Here is an 18,829-nt window from a genome sequence, read left to right as displayed (position 1 = left end):
CTCTGGTTTATAGTTAATGGATTTGGCAATATATCTCAGTATTCTGTTAAGCTGAAAATTAGGAGTTCTGTTTTTTAAATTTGCACAGCCATCAACATTCATAAAATGCAAATTGCTGGTTCCCACTAAATGAGTCGAGTAGTTGATCTGTTTTATTAACTGTTAATATTTAAATGTGCACATAGAAACACAGAAAATAGGAGTAGGCCATTCAGCCCTTCAAGCCTGCTCCGTCATTCATTTTGATCATGGCTGATCATCGAATTCAATATCCTATCCCCCTGCCCCCCACATCCCTTGGTCTCTTTAGCCCCAAGAGCTATATCTAATTTCTTCTTGAAATCAGACAAGGTTTCAGCCTCAACTACATTCTGTGGTAGTAGATTCCACACATTCACCATCCTCTGGGTGAAGAAATTTCTCCTCACCTCAGTTCTAAAAGGTTTACCCCTTATCCTCAAACTATGACCCCTAGTTCTGGACTCCCCCACCATCAGGAACATTCTTTCTGAATCTACCCTGTCAGAATTTTATAAGTTTCTATGAGATCCCCTCTCACTCTTCTAAACTCCAGTGAATATAATCCTATAAAGGGCGGCACGGTAGCACAGTGGTTAGCACTGCTGCTTCACAGCTCCAGGGACCTGGGTTCGATTCCCGGCTTGGGTCACTGTCTGTGTGGAGTTTGCACATTCTCCTCGTGTCTGCGTGGGTTTCCTCCGGGTGCTCCGGTTTCCTCCCACAGTCCAAAGATGTGCGGGTTAGGTTGACTGGCCATGCTAAAATTGCCCCTTAGTGTCCTGGGATGCGTAGATTGGAGGGATTAGTGGGTAAAATATGTAGGGATATGGGGGTAGGGCCTGGGTGGGATTGTGGTCGGTGCAGACTTGATGGGCCGAATGGCCTCTTTCTGTACTGTAGGGTTTCTATGATTTCTTTCTATGATGTTTCTAACCGACTTAGTCTCGCCTCATATGACAGACCTGCCATCCCAGGAATCATGTTTTGGATCAGAAGGTTCAAATTAATTTTTCAGTTTACCCTAGGCCTCTACTGAACCCATGAGGTGCTTGGCAGGAATAAGATGTGTGTGCAAGTGGCAGAGAATGACTTACATTAATTTCACTTCCTATGGAAATTCACAGCTGCTGGAAAGCCCAGCTGACAGGTGAATGCTCACATCAGGTGCAATTCTATTGTCCCAACACTCCATTGCACAATGCCTTGGTCTGTCAAGAGCTAGTCCAACATATAGCATTGAATTAAATGTCAGCCTTTGGTGCACAAAACATGGGGGATTTTATTTTTCACATGCTGTATAAAAATACATTTTGATTTTGAAAATTGAAATGCACTCTTAATATATAATAGTAACCATTTGGTTTATCATTTTGGTTACAATGCAAGAGAATAGCCAAAAAGGGCTATTTCTTCACTCAACATACATCACCTTCAGTTGCAGCATCTACAAAGTAAAGTAACAGCTATACAGAGTTCATAGCATTGCTCAGAAGGAATTAAAAGAAGAAAACATTCTCAATGTTATCCTTTTGAGGAGAACTTGTAAAAATCATCTGTTAAAATAGACTTGCCTCATAAAAGGCATTCAGAACATATCAAATACCAAGACTGAACTCCAAATCAACCAAATATGAGGAATATGTGAATGATGCCAATTACATATACCTATATGCTGAGGGTAAAGAAGGGGAAGATTAAAGATTCAAAAACATTTATTCAGTCATTGCTACTTTTACCACTCATACAAAAATTACTCACAGCTAAAACAATATTTTGTAAACTTCGCTATATCCAACAAAATGACAACTGATTTACAGAATTGCTGTAACAGCAATAAAGTGGAGTCCAGAGATAACATATTATAGTTTGCTAATCTGGAGCTCATGCTTTGACAGGCATTTTAATTTAATATCGGTAGCGGAGATTTCTTTGTACGCAATGATAATATTGCAATTAATTCCGAAAGCTGAGTGTAAGGTAGCTATGGATTTATTGACAAGTCTGCAGATTAATTATATGTACAGTAATTTGAACTTCTCCTTAACACAATCTGTACGCAGAATCTAATGGTTGTGTAGTTGAGAAAAAGAGACTAGTACAGGAATAACAATCACCAAATTATTACAGGATTAGGTTAAGGTTGTCCCCAAGTCTCTTATTATAACACACTCCCTGTGACATTATGAATCAGCTTTGTGGCTCTCCTCCTGGTGCCTCCGGTGTTCGAACGTCTCCCTTAAGTAATCCTGAAGGAGTTTGGATCTTGTTTGGTTACTTGGTGCCAACAGTCAACAGGAACACCTACACCACCACCACACTGGTGCTCTAGCTCACTGTCACAGGGGTCCCATTTAGGACATCACCCAAGTAGCCCATTCTTGGTATCAACGGTAGTGCACACACTTGTGAGTTAGGAGACTGCGGGTTCACACTCCACTGTAGAGATATGACACATAAAATTAAAATGACACTTCAGTGCAATACTATCTTTCGGAGAAGATATTAAATCTAGGTCGTCTGCCTTCTCAGGTGGATGTAGAAGATCCCATGCAATTACTTGTTGCCGGAGCTGGGGAAACTGCAAAGAGCACCATCTGCAACAGATGATCTGGTTATTTATCACATGGATATTAGTGGGGCCTTCCTGTGTGCAAATTTGCTGCTCTGTTTCCCATCTGAATCCACTTCAAAAAGCACATCGCGATTTTCCAGCATTTTCTGTTTTTGTTTCATCATTGCCTGTAAAGCACTTTGTGGCATTCTGAGGTTAAGAAAGGCACTACATGAATCAAAACTATTTTTTCCTTTACATAATACAGTCAAAAATTGTTTTTTCAATTTTTAAATTATCTTCTCAGGAATATGACTATAGATCTGATAATTTAATAAAACTGCCTGTCTGACTGACAGATAATTGATGATGTCCAGTACTGGGCAGACTAAAATTTGAGAGATGCTACACAGCTCGTCTCACAACATGTAAAAGACCCCAACACTACCAATTACATCATAGCATTGGAATACAAAGCAAATGCACCACAGTTTTGATCATATTGTCTGGCCTAATAAGAAGTCACATGTGTACAGACTACAGACTTCTGTCTGCAATGATGGTATAAATGCATTCTACTTTTCACCTCTGGCAGCTGGGTTTGATTTCAACCTAAGTCGCTCAGATAAAGGTACCCGGTCTTTCCTGGTTTGTAAACTTTCTTATCAAACCAAATCTTTGGCAGTCTCAACTTAATGGTCCATAACACTAAATTATATCTATTTTGTCACTAATTGGCAATCTCTGAGGGCACAAGGATGGTCATTGAGGGAACTTGAAGTATCACATTGATTTGTGTTTCTGTAAGGCACATTGTTCTTACACCTTATTCAGAGTTAATTATATTTATAATAGTTATCTGTGCAAATTGTACAACATTAGTGGAATTGTAAAGTAAATCAACATTCGTGAAGTGCATTGGGTCATTTCTAAGGAGTGATCACATACTATAATAAATTGAACTTGTCTTTGTATGTGGGTCCTTAATTGCATTATTTAATTGTAAAAGATTTGCACAGAACCCTGTTTCTTTCCATTGAGGACTGTTAGTTTACATGTTTTGATATGAATCCAGAAGCTGATGACAGATGCACACAGAACAACTAAAAAGAGGTTTCAAGTTACTGAGGTAACTTCCCATTTTCACAGATACATGGACACAGCTTAATCATAACAGATGTGGAAATCTGAGATGGTGATTTAATGTCCATTGATAAGGTAATCGATATTAACAAATTTACAATGATAGCAGAAGAGCGGAACCAATGAAAAACTGCCTATCCTGAAGTTTGTCTTCACTGGATTTATTAATGTGGCATACACAAGTTTCCATGAGTACATAACAGAAACATCAATTGTTATGCATTTCTTCAGGGACTTTAGTTTGCAACACTAAAATGTATGTTCTATGATGAGTCAAATTTGAAAACTGACATGATTATAAGGGAAAATACAGTGCAAAATTAACAGTCCGATTTATCAGCGTTAACTATCTTTCAATTTAAAAAGCATCTCAAACTTCAACCAAACATATATATACTCAGTTAAATGCAGACTTGTGTAAACTGTGCATAAAACGATGTATTATACCCGATATTGCTATTGCTATTCAAAAATGAAATTGGTCTCTTTCACAAACAGAAAGCAATTACACCCATAAAATCCATTGTTCTAAAGTATATAAATTGCACGTAGTATAAAATTGTTCAGTGAGAGATGCTACTTCACCGCTTGGTCTATTTTACAGAACTAAAACCAAATGGATTTCTTTCAATTGTTTAACAGGTGCCTCGCTTCCAGTTGGTTTTCCAGCTGGTTTTCCAGCCTGCCATTTCCAACAGGTCAGTCGGCATGGCTACATCATAAGATGTAAATGAAAAATGTAAAAACAAGACTATCAGACCTTATGGCCAGGTAACATGTTGAATCTTTTTCTTTGGCTCTGTAGATCTTAACTCCACCTGCAGGCAAAAACAAAGTATTATTTGCAATACTAAATACAATTCAATCGTTCTGTGCGCCTGTGGATATAACAGCAATAATGTACTCATTAGATTGCCGCCAGGACTGAAACTGTGTTTGTAATCGCTGAATACAATTTGCATTTAGAAAGGTTTCACCAATGCTATGTCCTGTACTGGGTTTGAGCAAAATACAATTTTCAACTCTGCTGTGTAACATCAAAGAAACATAAGCAAACACAAACAGATTTGCTGCTGATTTGTTTGATAGAGCATGACGTTGGTATGTAAAGGAGACCAGGTGTCTCAATTGTATGGTATCCACTACCTCGATTACCCCAGTAAAGCACAAAACTTAAGTTGGTTAAATTAAAGCATGTGATGCAGACATTCTCCCTATAGTTTTGATCGACAATGTTTTAATCTTCACAAACGCAAAATACTGTGGAAGCTGGAAATCTGAAATAAAAACAGAAAATGATGGAAGTACTCGGCTGGTAAAATAGATCACATTTCCTCCTAGAATTTTCCTGGTAATTGTCTTGTCTGCCAGTTGGCTCCTTGGAAATAATGGAATTGGTTTCAGTTCAATCAATGCCAGTACTATTGATCGCTTTGGGGTTTGGACAGTAAAATCAGCACCAGCACCTTTGGTGAAAGAAAGATGCTCCTGGGGTTGTCTGAAGAATTCACTAAATCATTAACTCAAATATTAAAACGAACAAAATAATTTCCATATCTGCGCTGAGCACTTCCCTCAAAGAACTGCTGAAAATCAGGAACTGTGCTGCAGTTTTAGTGCTACTCACCATTAATGTGTCTTTTTTACCCAGTCAGAACTAGCATCCCTTACTTTCTACAATACTACTATCATGAATTGGAAGACAGTTGACGATTGGTTTTCACATCCAGATCCCAAGAATAAACTGGAGTACGGTACATTTCTTGAGCAATGAAATATTGTTCAAAACTACCTTTGGAAAAAGGTAAGAAACCTAACTTCACAACTTCCTCAGATCTCCTGCACAAAGTGCAAAAGATGGATTAGTAAACATGTGGACTGTGGGTGATGGCTGGTGATGGTGTGGGGGGCGTGGGGGGTGGTCGAGGGGGCTGTTGGAGGAGAGAAGAGAAAAACGAGATTGCGGAGTGCTTCCAATGGTATTCAATCTAAAATAAGTTTTAATTCAAGTAGGAAACGAACCATGATCTAACCATTAAAGAGCAATAACTAATTTCAGTGCAAGAAGGCCACAGATGAAAATTTAGCTATGGCAAGATGTCTGGGTCTAGTTTTCACTTGGCTCTTCAGTACCTTTGCAACCAATTTATAAAGGCACTGAAGGAAAGAAAAGATTTACACAATTGCAAGAAAAAATATAGAAGTTCAAGGAGAGCAACAGAACAGCAAGAGGAAGAAAGTAATGAGGTGCAAACATATGTTTCAAAAATGATAATGGTGAAAATAATATACTTTAAGATGGATAAAATTCCAGGACCTAACAACTTTCATGCCAGGGTATCTAAAAAAATAGGTAAAGACATTTTAGATGCATTAGCTATAATTTTCTGACGGACTCTAGATTTTTAAATTATGGAGGAAATATTTTTTTCAAACAGCACCACTTTGTAGACAACGGCCTTCCCAAAGGCTGACAGCACTGCTGGTCGCTACTGCTCTACGTTCCTCAAAAATATTTATGGTGAATGCCACGCAGGCTGCACAGATCGCAAAACCAAGTGGAAGCTCCAGGCCATTAAGTACAAAGCAAGTTGTACTAAACCTTTAAAAGACATTGTTTGGGGCTTAGCTTCAGAACTGCATCTAATTCTGGGCAACGTGGTTTAGGAAAAATGTCAATTTCACTTCATATCAAGAAACTGAAGAGAACACGGGATACAACCAAGGCCCCAACAACATCCAGGCTGTAGTGCTTGTGCTTCAGAACCAGCTGCACTCTAACAAAGCTGTTCCAGTAGTTACATTACATCTGCCTTGCAAAGTAGAAAATTGCCTAGCTATGGCCTGCCTCAAAAAGCAGGACAAATGTAGTATGGTCAACTAACACTTCATCATCAACCATCAGCAAAATGGAAAATGCTGTTGATTGTGCAAGAAAGGGCACTTACCCACCAACAGTGGTTAGCACTGCTGCTTCACAGCACCAGGGACCCAGGTTCGATTCCTGGCCTGGGTCACTGCCTGTGTGGAGTTTGCACATTCTCCTCGTGTCTGCGTGGGTTTCCTCCGAGTGCTCCGGTTTCCTCCCACATTCTGAAAGACATGCTGGTTAGGTGCATTGACCCGAACAGATGCCGGACTGTGGCGACTAGGGGAATTTCACAGTAATTTCATTGCAGTGTTAATGTAAGCTTTACTTGTGACTAATAAATTAACTTTAACAACCTGTTCACGGATGCACTATTTGTGTTCCACAAGGACCACCCAGCTCCTGGCCTAATTTCAGTTCTAGTCAAAACATGGACAAGAGAGCTGAATTCCAGTGGTGAGACATCAAGGCAGCGAATAACTGAATGTGGCGTCAAGGAGCCTCAGTAAAACTGAAGTCAATGAGAATGAAGCCATACCTAGCTGAAGGCCAATCATCTCAGTTCCAGGATATGACTGAATGACTTCCTCATGGTAGTGTCCTGGGCCCAACCATCTTCAGATGCTTCATCAATGATCTTTCCTCCAACATATGATCAGAAGTCCACTGCTCACTGCAACTCCTTATATAATGAAGATATCCGAGTATAAGCAGCAAGTAGGACAACACTCAAGCTTGTGCCGAGAAGTGAGAAGTAACATCTACAGCATGCAAGTACCAAGCAATGACAATCTCCAACAAGCGAGAGTCGAGCCACCTACCCTTGACCTGAAACAGTATTACCATCATTGAACGCCCCAAGCTCGACATCCTGGAGAAGAACTTCATTGACCAGAAACTTAACTAAACCAGTCTCAAATGCTCAGACTACAAGAGCAGGCCTCTGGTGAGTGTGTACCTCCCAACTGCCCAAAGCCTTCCCATCATCCACAAGGCGCAAGTCGGGAATATGATGGAAATCTTTTCCACTTGACGGAATGAGTGTCGCTCTATAAACACTGAGAAACTTAATACCATCAAGAAAAACATAGCCTGGTTGATTGGTATCTGATCCAACACTGCTGAACCAAGGCTGCAATATGGACCATCTACAAGATGCATTACAGCAACTTAACAAAACATCTTTAACAGCAACACCCAAAAACTGTGACCTCAATGGCAGAGAAGGTCAACAGGTGCATAGGGACAACATTCCCAACTCGTATGCCATCCTAATTAGGAAATTTATGGTCATTCCTTCATCATCACTCGACCAAATCTGGGAGCTCCTGAACAGCACTGTGGGAATGCCTTCAAAAGCTAGTGGCTTTTGCTAGCAAATAAACCTGTTGGACTTTAACCTGGTGTTGTTAGACTTCTTACTGGGAATGCCTTCACCCCAGGCTAGTGGTTCAAGAAGGTAGCTCACTATCACTTTCTCAAAGGCAATTAGGAATGGACAACAAATGCTGGCCTTGCCAGCAACAACCATCTCCCATGAATGAGTAAAAGGAAAACTTCTGCATTGAGATATGATGATCTGGAATACACTGCCTACAAAGTCGCTCAAGCAGATTCAAAGCTATTAGATAATTGGATATATACCTCAAAAGGAAAATGTTACTCGGCTAGGGATAACAGCAGGGGAGTAGGACTAATTCAATTCCAAAGAGCCAGCAGTTAACAATGGACCAAATGGTCTTCTCCTTTACTGTATAGTTCTATGAGTGAGGTTCCCTAGGGAATTGCCTCAGCTTTTCACCATATATTACAATGATTTAGAATAAGGAACAGAGTTAGCTATCCTAGCTTACAGGCGATGTTAAACTTGAAAGCATAAAAAGTTGTGTAGAAGGAAGCAGGAAGTTACAAATAGACATGGATGAAGTGAGTAGGCAAAATTGTGGCAGATAGTGTTAAATGTGGGGAAGCACAAGATATTCCACTTTGGGCTGAATAGAACATGATTTTAATGGTGAGACATTAGGAACTCGCAAGGAATTTGTATGTCCATGTACAATCAATCATTAATAACTAGTTCAGAGGTATAGAATTTAATCAAAAAAGCTAATGGAATGTTAAACTTTATCTGAAAAAAAGGAATTCATACCAAGCCTTGGCCTGACCCGATTCAGTTTAATGTAACACACCTCAAGAAGGGTATTGTGGTCTGCGCACAATGCAGATTCCCATCATAGATTAAAGGGTTAAATTATAGGGACAAGTTGCATAAAGGTAACTCGTGTACCCTTGAGTTTAGAGGGTTGAGGGGTGAATTAATCAAGCTGTTTAAAATGATAAAGTAATTTGATGTACTGATAGAGTTCTGCTGTGCATATCCGAATAAAGGGCTAAGCCATTTAGGAGTGAAATCAGCACTTTTGATCCAAAGGTAGTGGAAATCTGAATCTCTGTTCCCAAAAGGTTGTTGATATTGGATTATTTGAAATTTTCAAGCCTGAGATTGATTGTTTATCATTCGATGAGCCCATCAAAGTATAGAGTTAAATGCAATTGAAGTACAAGTCAGGCACAATCTGATTGAATGGTACTGTTGACTTGAATGGCCTATTCCTATCACTCAAAATCCAATAATAAGAAGCTATTTATATCTTAGATGCATGTTAAAACTTTTCAGAAAGTTTGTTTGAGGAGTATAGAAGTAGAAAATTAGAGAAGTAGAGAAGTGTTGCAATTGCATATGGTGCTGGTTAGACCACATCTGGAGTATGGTGTACAGTTTTGGTCTTTTTATTTGAGGATGTGGTGGCGTTGGAGGCAGTTCAGAGGAGGCTCACCAGATTGATTCCGGGAATGAAAGGGTTGATGTATGAAGAGAGATTAAACAATTTGGGCCTGCGCTTGCTGGAGTTTAGAAGGATGAGAGGGGATCTGACTGAGGTATATAAAATACTAAAAGGGATTGATAAAGTAAATGTAGACCAAATGTTCCCCCTTGTGGGACAATCTAGAACAAGGGGTCACAGGTATAAGTTGTGAGGCTGTAGATTTTAAAACTGAGATGAGGAAGAACTATTTCTCGCAGAGGGTGGTGAATTTGTGGAACTCGTTGCCCAATAGCACGGTGGAGTCTGAAACATTAAATGCTTTCAAGGAGATAGATATATTTCTGATCAAAAAGTTGGTTAAAGGGATATGGGGAACAGATAGGGAGGTGGATTTGAGACCAGGGAGAGATCAGCCATGATCTGATTGAATGGCAGAGCAGGCTCAGAGGGCTGAGTTTGCCTACTTCAGCTCCTGTTCCTGTGATACTATCCTACTTTAGTCAATTTACACCTTAAAACATTCCTTCAAACTGGAGTAATAACTTTCCCCATTAGGCTACCTACTTTTTGAACCAATTCCTTCTTTTGAACTAAAATTATTTCCTTAGAAGGCAGTCTCCATGGTGGTATTACAATTATTGCAAAGATTTAGAGCAGTGATTTTCTGCTCTCAGAGTTATAGAGGCCCACAGCATGGAAACAGGCCCTTCGGCCCAACCTGTCCACGCTGCCCCTTTTTTTAAACAACTAAGCTAGTCCCAATTGCCCGCACTTGGCCCACATCCCTCAATAGCCATCTTACTCATGTAACTGTCGAAATGCTTTTTAAAAGACAAAATTGTACCCGCCTCTACTATTACCTCTGGCAGCTTGTTGCAGCCACTCACCACCCTCATGAAAAAATTGCCCCTCTGGACCCTTTTGTATCTCTCCCCTCACCTTAAACCTATGCCCTCTAGTTTTAGACTCCCCTATCTTTGGGAAAAGATATTGACTATCTAGCTAATTTATGCCCCTCATTATTTTATAGACCTCTATAAGATCACCCCTAAGCCTTCTACACTCCAGAGAAAATAGGGCCAGTCTATCCAGCCTCTCCTTATAACTCAAACCATCAAATCCCGGTAGCATCCTAGTAAATCTTTTCTGCACTTTTTCTAGTTTAATAGTATCCTTTCTATAATAGTGACCAGAACTGTACACAGTATTCCAAGTGTGGCCTTGCCAATGTCTTGTACAACTTCAACAAGACGTCCCAACTCCTGTATTCAACGTTGAGACCAATGAAACCAAGTGTGCTGAATGCCTTCTTCACCACTCTGTCCACCTGTGACTCCACTTTCAAGGAGCTATGAACATGTACCCTTAGATCTTTGTTCTATAACTCTCCCCAAAGCCCTACCATTAACTGAGTAAGTCCTGCCCTGGTTTAATCTACCAAAATGCATCATCTCACATTTATCTGCCATTCGTCAGCCCACTGGCCCAATTGGCTCTTAATGGATAACACTAAGTGGCCAGAATCATCTTGAAACATAATGTTTCCTTTCTTTTAACAAATCTTATCTTCAAAATCTGTCCAGTAGGATGAATTACTTTATCTCAGTGAACTTACCACAATAGGTAGAAAAACTGGACTTAAAACTAAGATCTAATTTCAACCAGATCATCCAGCTGCATGCCAAAATGCATTTTAAGCAAGGTTTTACTGCTCATCCCAACTAAAGTGGTCATTGCTTTTCCAGTCAAACATGACAGTCATCTTCTCATATTTACTGACACTATAATCTGGGTGCAGATGGTCAGATATGCATTTTCATTTTTACTTTGGTTTCTGGATGGTTTGTTCGGATTAGCTATTTTATCAACTTTATTTCTTGTAATTTTAACTTAGTAGTCAATTGACTGAAAGCATCTCAAGGACTTAATGTGAAGGAAAGCTGCACATTAATTTTGTCCTATTAACTGAAGGCAGGCCCCAATTCATACACAGGACCTATACTTCTGATCAGGGGATTGATCATTTGTAAGAACAGCACCAGTCTACGAAGGAAAGTTTGTGATGTAAGCAATGCTGATTTGCTCGAGAGGTGAGGAACCAAACGACTATTTGCACATGAAAAAAATGAATGTGCTAGCGCATGTTAATGTTTATTCTCTCAAAAGCAGTCGGCCTAATCACATGTGCCTATCCTGTTTCCCACAACAATGGATCGAACCTATTCTTACAAGTTATAGTCCCTGTTCAATAACTTGCACTGACAGTCCATTCCACAGTTCACAATTGTCTATGCAAAATGGTTTTGTCTGTTCTGTGTTCTAAATCTCTTACATTTTACTTATGTTTCATGTTCATTCATTCTGTCAGAAGTAGAAAAAGTGGTGTGAGCTACTGGACCTCGGCATGATGCCCACTGTCACCACATAGCCTTTCAGTACTCTTATTTTACACATGAATGAACACTTGGTTAAGGGGACAAGTGCAGCAGTGTAAAATCTTCTAGTTTTCATTGATTCTATTATATGTATCTATGTGCCAGAGATCTGGAATGGACCTCCTGAAAGATTGGTGGAGGCAGAATGAATAGTAACATTCAAAGGAAAATTGGGTAAATACTTGAAGACAAAAAGATTGACAGGGCTATCAGGAAAGAGCAGTGCTGGGATTGATTGGATAGCTCTATCATAGAACAAGCACGGATATGAGGGAACAAATGGCCTCCTTCTGCAATGAATCATTCTATGATTCTAAATAGCAGCCAGTTTTCTCGATCTTTGTCCCAAGGGAAAGCTTGACCTCCAGAAACAAAGCTCAGGAAAAATAAAGAGAGAAAAACCAGATCTCTAGAACTTTCACATTGCAACTGAATTTCCAAGGCTTCTCCAAACAGTAGAGCCTTGCCTGCAGCAGCCACAGGAAAGGGACAATAATTATATAACAACGTAAGCAGAAAGTGGCATTGCCAGTCTTTATTGCTTAATTACCTTCTCCTGCAGCCATGGGTGTGGATATCTCTTGAAACCAACACAGGAGCTTTGCATGAGGACTCTGCTCAAATCAGAGGATTTGACCAGGGCAAGCTAAAGAAGATCCCCAAGGTAAATACAACTTTTTCTGCAACAGGTCATCAGACTATGAGGTACAAGGGTTGCAGCTGTGCTCCAGTTCTCTAGCCTGGACCTGGGCAGGTGACAGGGACAGAAAATTCAAGCACACCTGGTCCAGACACACACAGCATATTCATAATGGAGAACAGGAAAATCATCTCATAAGGTTTATATTGATTTTTTCCTTTAATTTTTATATCACTGAACTTGAAATTTTGATGTTCTAATGCAAGATCTATCCAATGAGGCAGCTGTGCTATAATCATCCCTTTCCAATCATCTAGGTCCCGGAGGTGAAAATCACAAATAAGAAATATGAGCAGAAATAGAACCAAGTTCCTTGGGGTTTGAGGGCAGGAATCTTAGTGATAGAGGGATAGGATAGCTTATAGACCACAGTTCTAGTGCCTAAAATGCTTCACCAACATAAGACATTAACTTGAAGATGAGCTCATAAGAAGTTGATACTCCAGCATATTTGAAGAGCGAATGATACCTCTTGGAATGCAGCAACAGGTTACTTTAAAAGTTCCCAGCAGCAAAAAATACAGATAGAAAATTTGAAATAGTGCATGTTTTCAACTATACTTAACTCTGCAGTATTTATGTAAACTTTTAAAATCCTGGCTAACCTTTCCTTCTAATAAATAGATTGCAGGGAGCGGGAAAAGGGAACTCATACCAGCTTACTCACATTTGGCAGTGATGGAGGGCTACATTTTCTATTCTGAATAATAACCAACAGGAGAGGAGGCACACGTGATCTGAACAGAACTAAAGATTAAGACTATACGTATGCACAAGGGCATCCATTGAACAACAGAACTATAACTGAGAACACAGTGATTCAGAGACTGCAGTGAGAACTGATGCTGGAATGTGAGCTTCAGACTTGCATGCCTTGTGTATCAATTTTTATTTAAATATATCTAATGTTAGGTAATAAATATCACTCAACAAACAACAAACAAAATGTAAGCTCAGACACGATTATGTTTATTGGACCAAATGCACTAAGTTGAATCATTACAGAATACTATTTTATGAAATCATTTCCAATTGATATAACAAACAAGCTGATCTAAGGTCATTCTTCAACAGGACCTGTTTTTTAGCTTATATACTTCACCATTTAATCAAATTCCATAAAAAGTTACATTACAGCGGCTACATCTCAATTACACAAGCGTGCAAAAAATCTACTTCTGCATGTCCAGTTAGGTCTGCTAAAAACGGTAAATTTTAAAACTTACTGGTGCATCTCCCTCTCCATCGTTTGCAAGTGCTCGCTTTAGCTTTATGGGGTTGGTGCCTCCAGATGTTGGGCAAGGCAATGGTGAGGTTTTCAAAAGCATATTGCCTCCATGATTCCCGGCAGCCATCCCATTGCTAGGTACATTTCGAATTGGACTTTTGACTGTATTATTATCGGTCAAAATATTTGTGCCACTTGGCTGGGCAGCAAGTTTATTCGTGGGGCTGGTGTCCATGATCGCTGGTGGCAACTGCTTTACTTGATCAGCCATTGCATTTTCGGTCTTCTTCAGTTTTATTTTTGTACTTGTGGAGCTGCCATCAAACACAATTAGAGGTCTTTTCCTTGAGCCCTCCGTTGCTGATCTGCAAAATAAGTGATAAAGGATTGTAAGCTGAATGGTATATTAATGTGGCAAAGTGGAATGTCTTGAAATGTAAAAGCCAATAATTCTTTCTTCTCTATAAAATATATATCAATACATAGTATATCTTTGAGGAACTATTTAATATTTTTCAACAAATTTGCATCAAGTGTCAGGCAATGCCAATCTCCAATAAAAAAGAATTTAACTATCTCCCATTGACAGTGCTTAATACTTCCCCTCCAAGAACCTGAGCGGTTACCATTGACCAGAAAAAATAACTGGACGAGTCATATAAATACTGTGGCTACAAGAGCAGGTCAGAGATAGAGAATTCTGCAGCGAGTAACTCCTGACCCCTGAAAGCCTGCCCACCATCTAAAAGTCAGGAGTGTGAGAATACTCTCCAATTGTCTGGTTGAGTGAAACTCCAATAAACTCAAGAGGTTCGACACCATCCAAGATAAAGTAGCCTGCTTGACTGGCACCCCGTCCATCACCTTAAACATTCATTCCCCACTGTAGCAACTCATCCAACTTCCTTTGACCTTCCAAACCCATGACACCGACCAACTATAGGATATGGGCAGCAGACCTATGGGAACATGACCCTCTGCAAGTTCCCCTCCAAGGCCCACACAATCCTGACTTAGAAATATATTGCTTTCATTAGCATTGGGTCAGAAAACTAAAACTCTGTTCCGAAAGGCACTGTGGAAGTTCCTACACCAGACATACTACAGCAGTTCAAGAAGCAGCTCACCACCTTCTCAAGAGCAATTAAGGATGGGCAACAAGTGCTGGCCTTGCCAGAACTGCTCACATTCCATCAAAGTACAAAGAAAAACGACAAACAATAAAAGTGGTTACAAAGATGTTCTACAAGTGGGTGGATACTTCAAGAAACTTACTTGTCTTGAAGTGAACTACAAATAGAATATGACACACTAATGTTGATAAATAGATCTCTGATTTCATACATTGTCAAATAAAAATACTTTACTCTTCAATCAAATATTGTTATGACCTTCTTATCTCGTACCATGATATGGATTTACAGCCATTGCACAAAATGTATTTCAGATATTAATCAGATGAAAAGAATTTGCAGCTTTTTCTACAGATAACACTAAACATTTGCACCTCTCAATGCAAAACAAATCACTTTATAGCAAAACAGGTTACCTTGAATGTTGAAAGTCTATAATACTGAAGTGGAAAAGGGTAGTCAGCAATGCCATGTTTACATTAATTAATTAGAAATAAAAAGCAACAAGTGCCAGAATCTTACTGAATATAAATACCAGACTGAACCCTTGCATATATCCAAATGCATATGTATCAAAATTAGGCAATATAACTTTACTCACTAAGGTTTCAAATAAGCACTGAAGCATTCTTGAACAAAATGGCAAGACATTAATACTGTAATCTCATATGAATCAAAGGTTTGCAGCTGAACATTTCCTGTTCATTGAAACCACATGAACTTCAGAGATAATTCAGTGAAATAAAACAATTTCCTTTTATTTGCTGCAATATTCACGTAGCCACAAAGGAAAACGAATTTCACTGAGCCAACTGGAGCAGGAAGAACGTTTAAAACTGACGATAAAAACATGAACTAATTGACCAATTCTGAAGACATATGGTGGCAGTGGTTAGCACTGCTGCCTCACAGCGCCAGGGATCTGGGTTCGATTCCTGGTTTGGGTCACTGTCTGGGTGGAGTTTGCACTGTCTCCCCTTGTCTGCGTGGGTTTCCTCTGGATGCTCCGGTTTCCTGCCACACTCCTAAATTGTGCAGATTAGGTGGGTTGCCCATGCTAAATTGCCCGTTCGTGTACCAAGATGTGTAGGTTAGGGGGGATTAGCCATGATAAATGCACAGGGTTATGGGGATAGGAGGTGGGTGGAGGCCTGGGTAAAATGTTCTGTAGATGGGCACGATGTTTGGAGAGTAGATACAGACTCAATGGGCCAAATGGCCTCCTTCTGCAGAGATTCTATGATTCACCAGTCTATTATTTACACCCAAATAACTATTTGTTGCCACAGTGAGTGCTTCAGTTTCTTAATGCTAACTGTGTCAAAACCATCACTGATAACTATCACCCAGTTCAGTTTAAAACAAAAACATAACCAGAAACGGTTAGCAGGAGCTCATACAATATCAAACCATAATATAAAGAAACTTATGAACATTTTTGATTCACTGTATAATACACAAATTACATGCCTTTTACTCTCTGTAGCAATCTGTAGCATGGACTGTTGTCCTCTTTTTTCAGCCATCATTCTTCCCCATCTATTCTTGGGCAGCTCTCTCTGTGGCAGTGGAATGACATGCTGAATGTACACATCAACAATCTGATCCTTCCCAGCATCATGAAGGTTCTCAGTAGTTATTTTTCTCTGAAGAAAATCATGCAGATCTAGTTAAATTCCACAAACAATTGCACTTGAGAACTGCAACACTGTAAATATTACTTTCCAACTGTTCTCCAATATACAGCCCCAATCAACAATCTCTCCTTGACAGTTAATGCCATTAATGTTTAATTATCCACTATCAACATACTGGGGTGAGGGAGGGCGGTTACCATTGACCAGGAACCTAATGGACTAGCCATATAAATACTGGGGCTACAAGAGGTCGAGAATTCTGAAGTAACTCACCTCCTGACTGCCCAAAGCCTGTCCATTACTTATAAGGCATAGGTAAGGAGTGTGATGGAATACTTCCCACTTGTCTGGATGAAATATAGCTTCAACAATTCGATGATACAGTAGCTGATCAAACAATAATGCCTCACATTCAATAGAATGTCAAAGTCGAGGACACCTGCTGAAACCCATAGGTTTAGTGTGGTATTTTATACTTGCAGAACGTAATGGCTTTGGTCTACTGGCACTAGTTTTAAATCATAATGGAAGAAAACCCAGTTGGAGCAATTTGAAACTCGCCCATATCATAAGAGCGGCATGGTAGCTAGTACTGCTGCCTCACAGTGCCAGGGACCTGGGTTCAATTCCAGCCTTGGGTGACTGGAGTTTGCTCATTCTCCCCATGTCTGCGTGGATTTCCTCCGGGTGCTTCGGTTTCCTCCCACAGTCTGAAAGATGTGCTGGTTAGGTGCACTGACCATGCTAAATTCTCCCTCAGAGTACCCGAACAGGCGCCGGAGTGTGGTGACTAAGGGATTTTCACAGTAACTTCATTGCAGCATTAACGTAAGCCTACTTGTGACACCAGTAAACTAAAAAAAATCTTTAGTAAGTCATTTTATTTAATACTGATATTCAAAATTAGATGAAGGCTTTCATATCTGTCAATTTTTACAGAAAATGTTAAGGGGTCAGACATCTCCAATATGAATTCAGAACTTCATTGCCTAATCTTGTCTTCCTATAACTAAGAGTTTATTGTATTTTCCCAATTGCTGCATGTCTATTACTATCACCTTAACCAAAGAGGCAATGGCAAGGGCAAAGAATATGAGGAATTTTAAAATATCAAATATCATTATGACACAAAGGAAGGCCATCAAGTCCAAGGAAAGCTCTCTGTAAAGCAATCCAGTTAGTCCCAGTTCCCCTCTGTGGCCATGTAAGTTATCCCTCAAGTGCTCATCCAACTTCCTTTTGAAATCATCGTCTCCACTTTTACCACCTTAATTGGCAGGAAGTTCCAGACTTCTTGCTACATTACAAAAGTTCTTCCTCCCATTTCCCTCAAACTTTAAAACCTCAAAACCTTAAATCTCTATTCTCTAATTCTTTTTCCGGCAGCAGTTTATGGGAACAGCCTTTATCAACCAGATCTAAATCTGTTTGTATCAAATTTCTCCTCAATCTTTTCTTCAAGGAGAACAATCCCAACTTCTTCAACCTAACCTTAAGAATCCAATTTGCATTTGTGCTGCTCAAGTCTTTAAAATAGCACAACTAAAACAACATTTTCCAATTTGGAATAAAAACAGAAAATGCTTGAAATACTCAGCACACATCAGGCAGCATCTGTGGCCAGAAAATGTTTCAGGTCAATGACCCCTCAACTTCGAACTTTATTTCAGATTTCCAGCATGAGCAGCATTTTGCTTTTGCATTATCCAGTCTGGGAGAGTTTGCATTGTCACCGACTAAATATTAAGGGCACAAAGTTTAGTTTTTTAAGCGGTCGATAGTTTGCATATTGTGAGGAATAGATTGCTGCCAGTGTGTCCAATCTCTGAGCTGTGCAGTGAGAGTGGTGCTTGCCCCAGGGTCAGTGGGGGGGGGGGGGGGGGTGGGGGTGGGGGGGCGGTTGTGCATTTCAGGTGAGGACTGAATTGAATCCAGTTTCCCATAAGAACCAGCAGCAGACACTACAACAACAACCCGGGGTGCGGCCGAGTGTAATCCGCTGCTGTGGCTCGGGAGACAGGAGTGGACAGCGGCATGCAATCCCCCATGGCCTCACCTGCTGCAAAAGGTGCAGGAGGAAGTCCCCGGTCAGCAGCTCCGGGTGCAGCAGCAGCTGCGAATCAAAGTTTGCAGGCCCAGCTTCCACAACCGCCATCTTCGCAATCTCCCAGCGCGCTAGCGCCACGTGACCTCCGCTCCGGCCAATCAGAGGGCGCAGAAGAGCCGCCTGACGTCACAGCCCGGGAGCCCCCGGGATAGTGGAATACTGCGTCTGCGCGGGATG

General features: G+C 40.2%; 1 protein-coding gene across 2 annotated transcripts; it reads right to left on the bottom strand.

Moving 5' to 3' along the window:
* Positions 1-1,277: 1,277 nt before the first annotated feature.
* Positions 1,278-18,746, bottom strand: c10h2orf49 (chromosome 10 C2orf49 homolog). Of its 2 annotated transcripts, none has more exons than XM_078221962.1 (5): positions 18,602-18,746; positions 16,379-16,554; positions 13,774-14,140; positions 4,476-4,533; positions 1,278-2,457 (listed from the first exon to the last, which is right to left on the bottom strand). In XM_078221962.1, exons 1-4 carry the CDS (start codon positions 18,698-18,700, stop codon positions 4,477-4,479), a joined length of 699 nt encoding a protein of 232 aa, XP_078078088.1. In that variant the 5' UTR covers positions 18,701-18,746; the 3' UTR covers positions 1,278-2,457; position 4,476. The 2 variants fall into 2 exon arrangements, with proteins under 2 accessions (XP_078078088.1, XP_078078087.1); XM_078221961.1 differs by having other exon boundaries at positions 1,279-2,782.
* Positions 18,747-18,829: the final 83 nt, after the last annotated feature.

The sequence above is a fragment of the Mustelus asterias genome, chromosome 10 (assembly GCF_964213995.1).
Source record: "Mustelus asterias chromosome 10, sMusAst1.hap1.1, whole genome shotgun sequence".
Classification (NCBI taxonomy): domain Eukaryota; kingdom Metazoa; phylum Chordata; class Chondrichthyes; order Carcharhiniformes; family Triakidae; genus Mustelus; species Mustelus asterias.
Note: the sequence above shows the minus strand (reverse complement) of the source record. Positions and strands in the feature narration are given on the sequence as shown.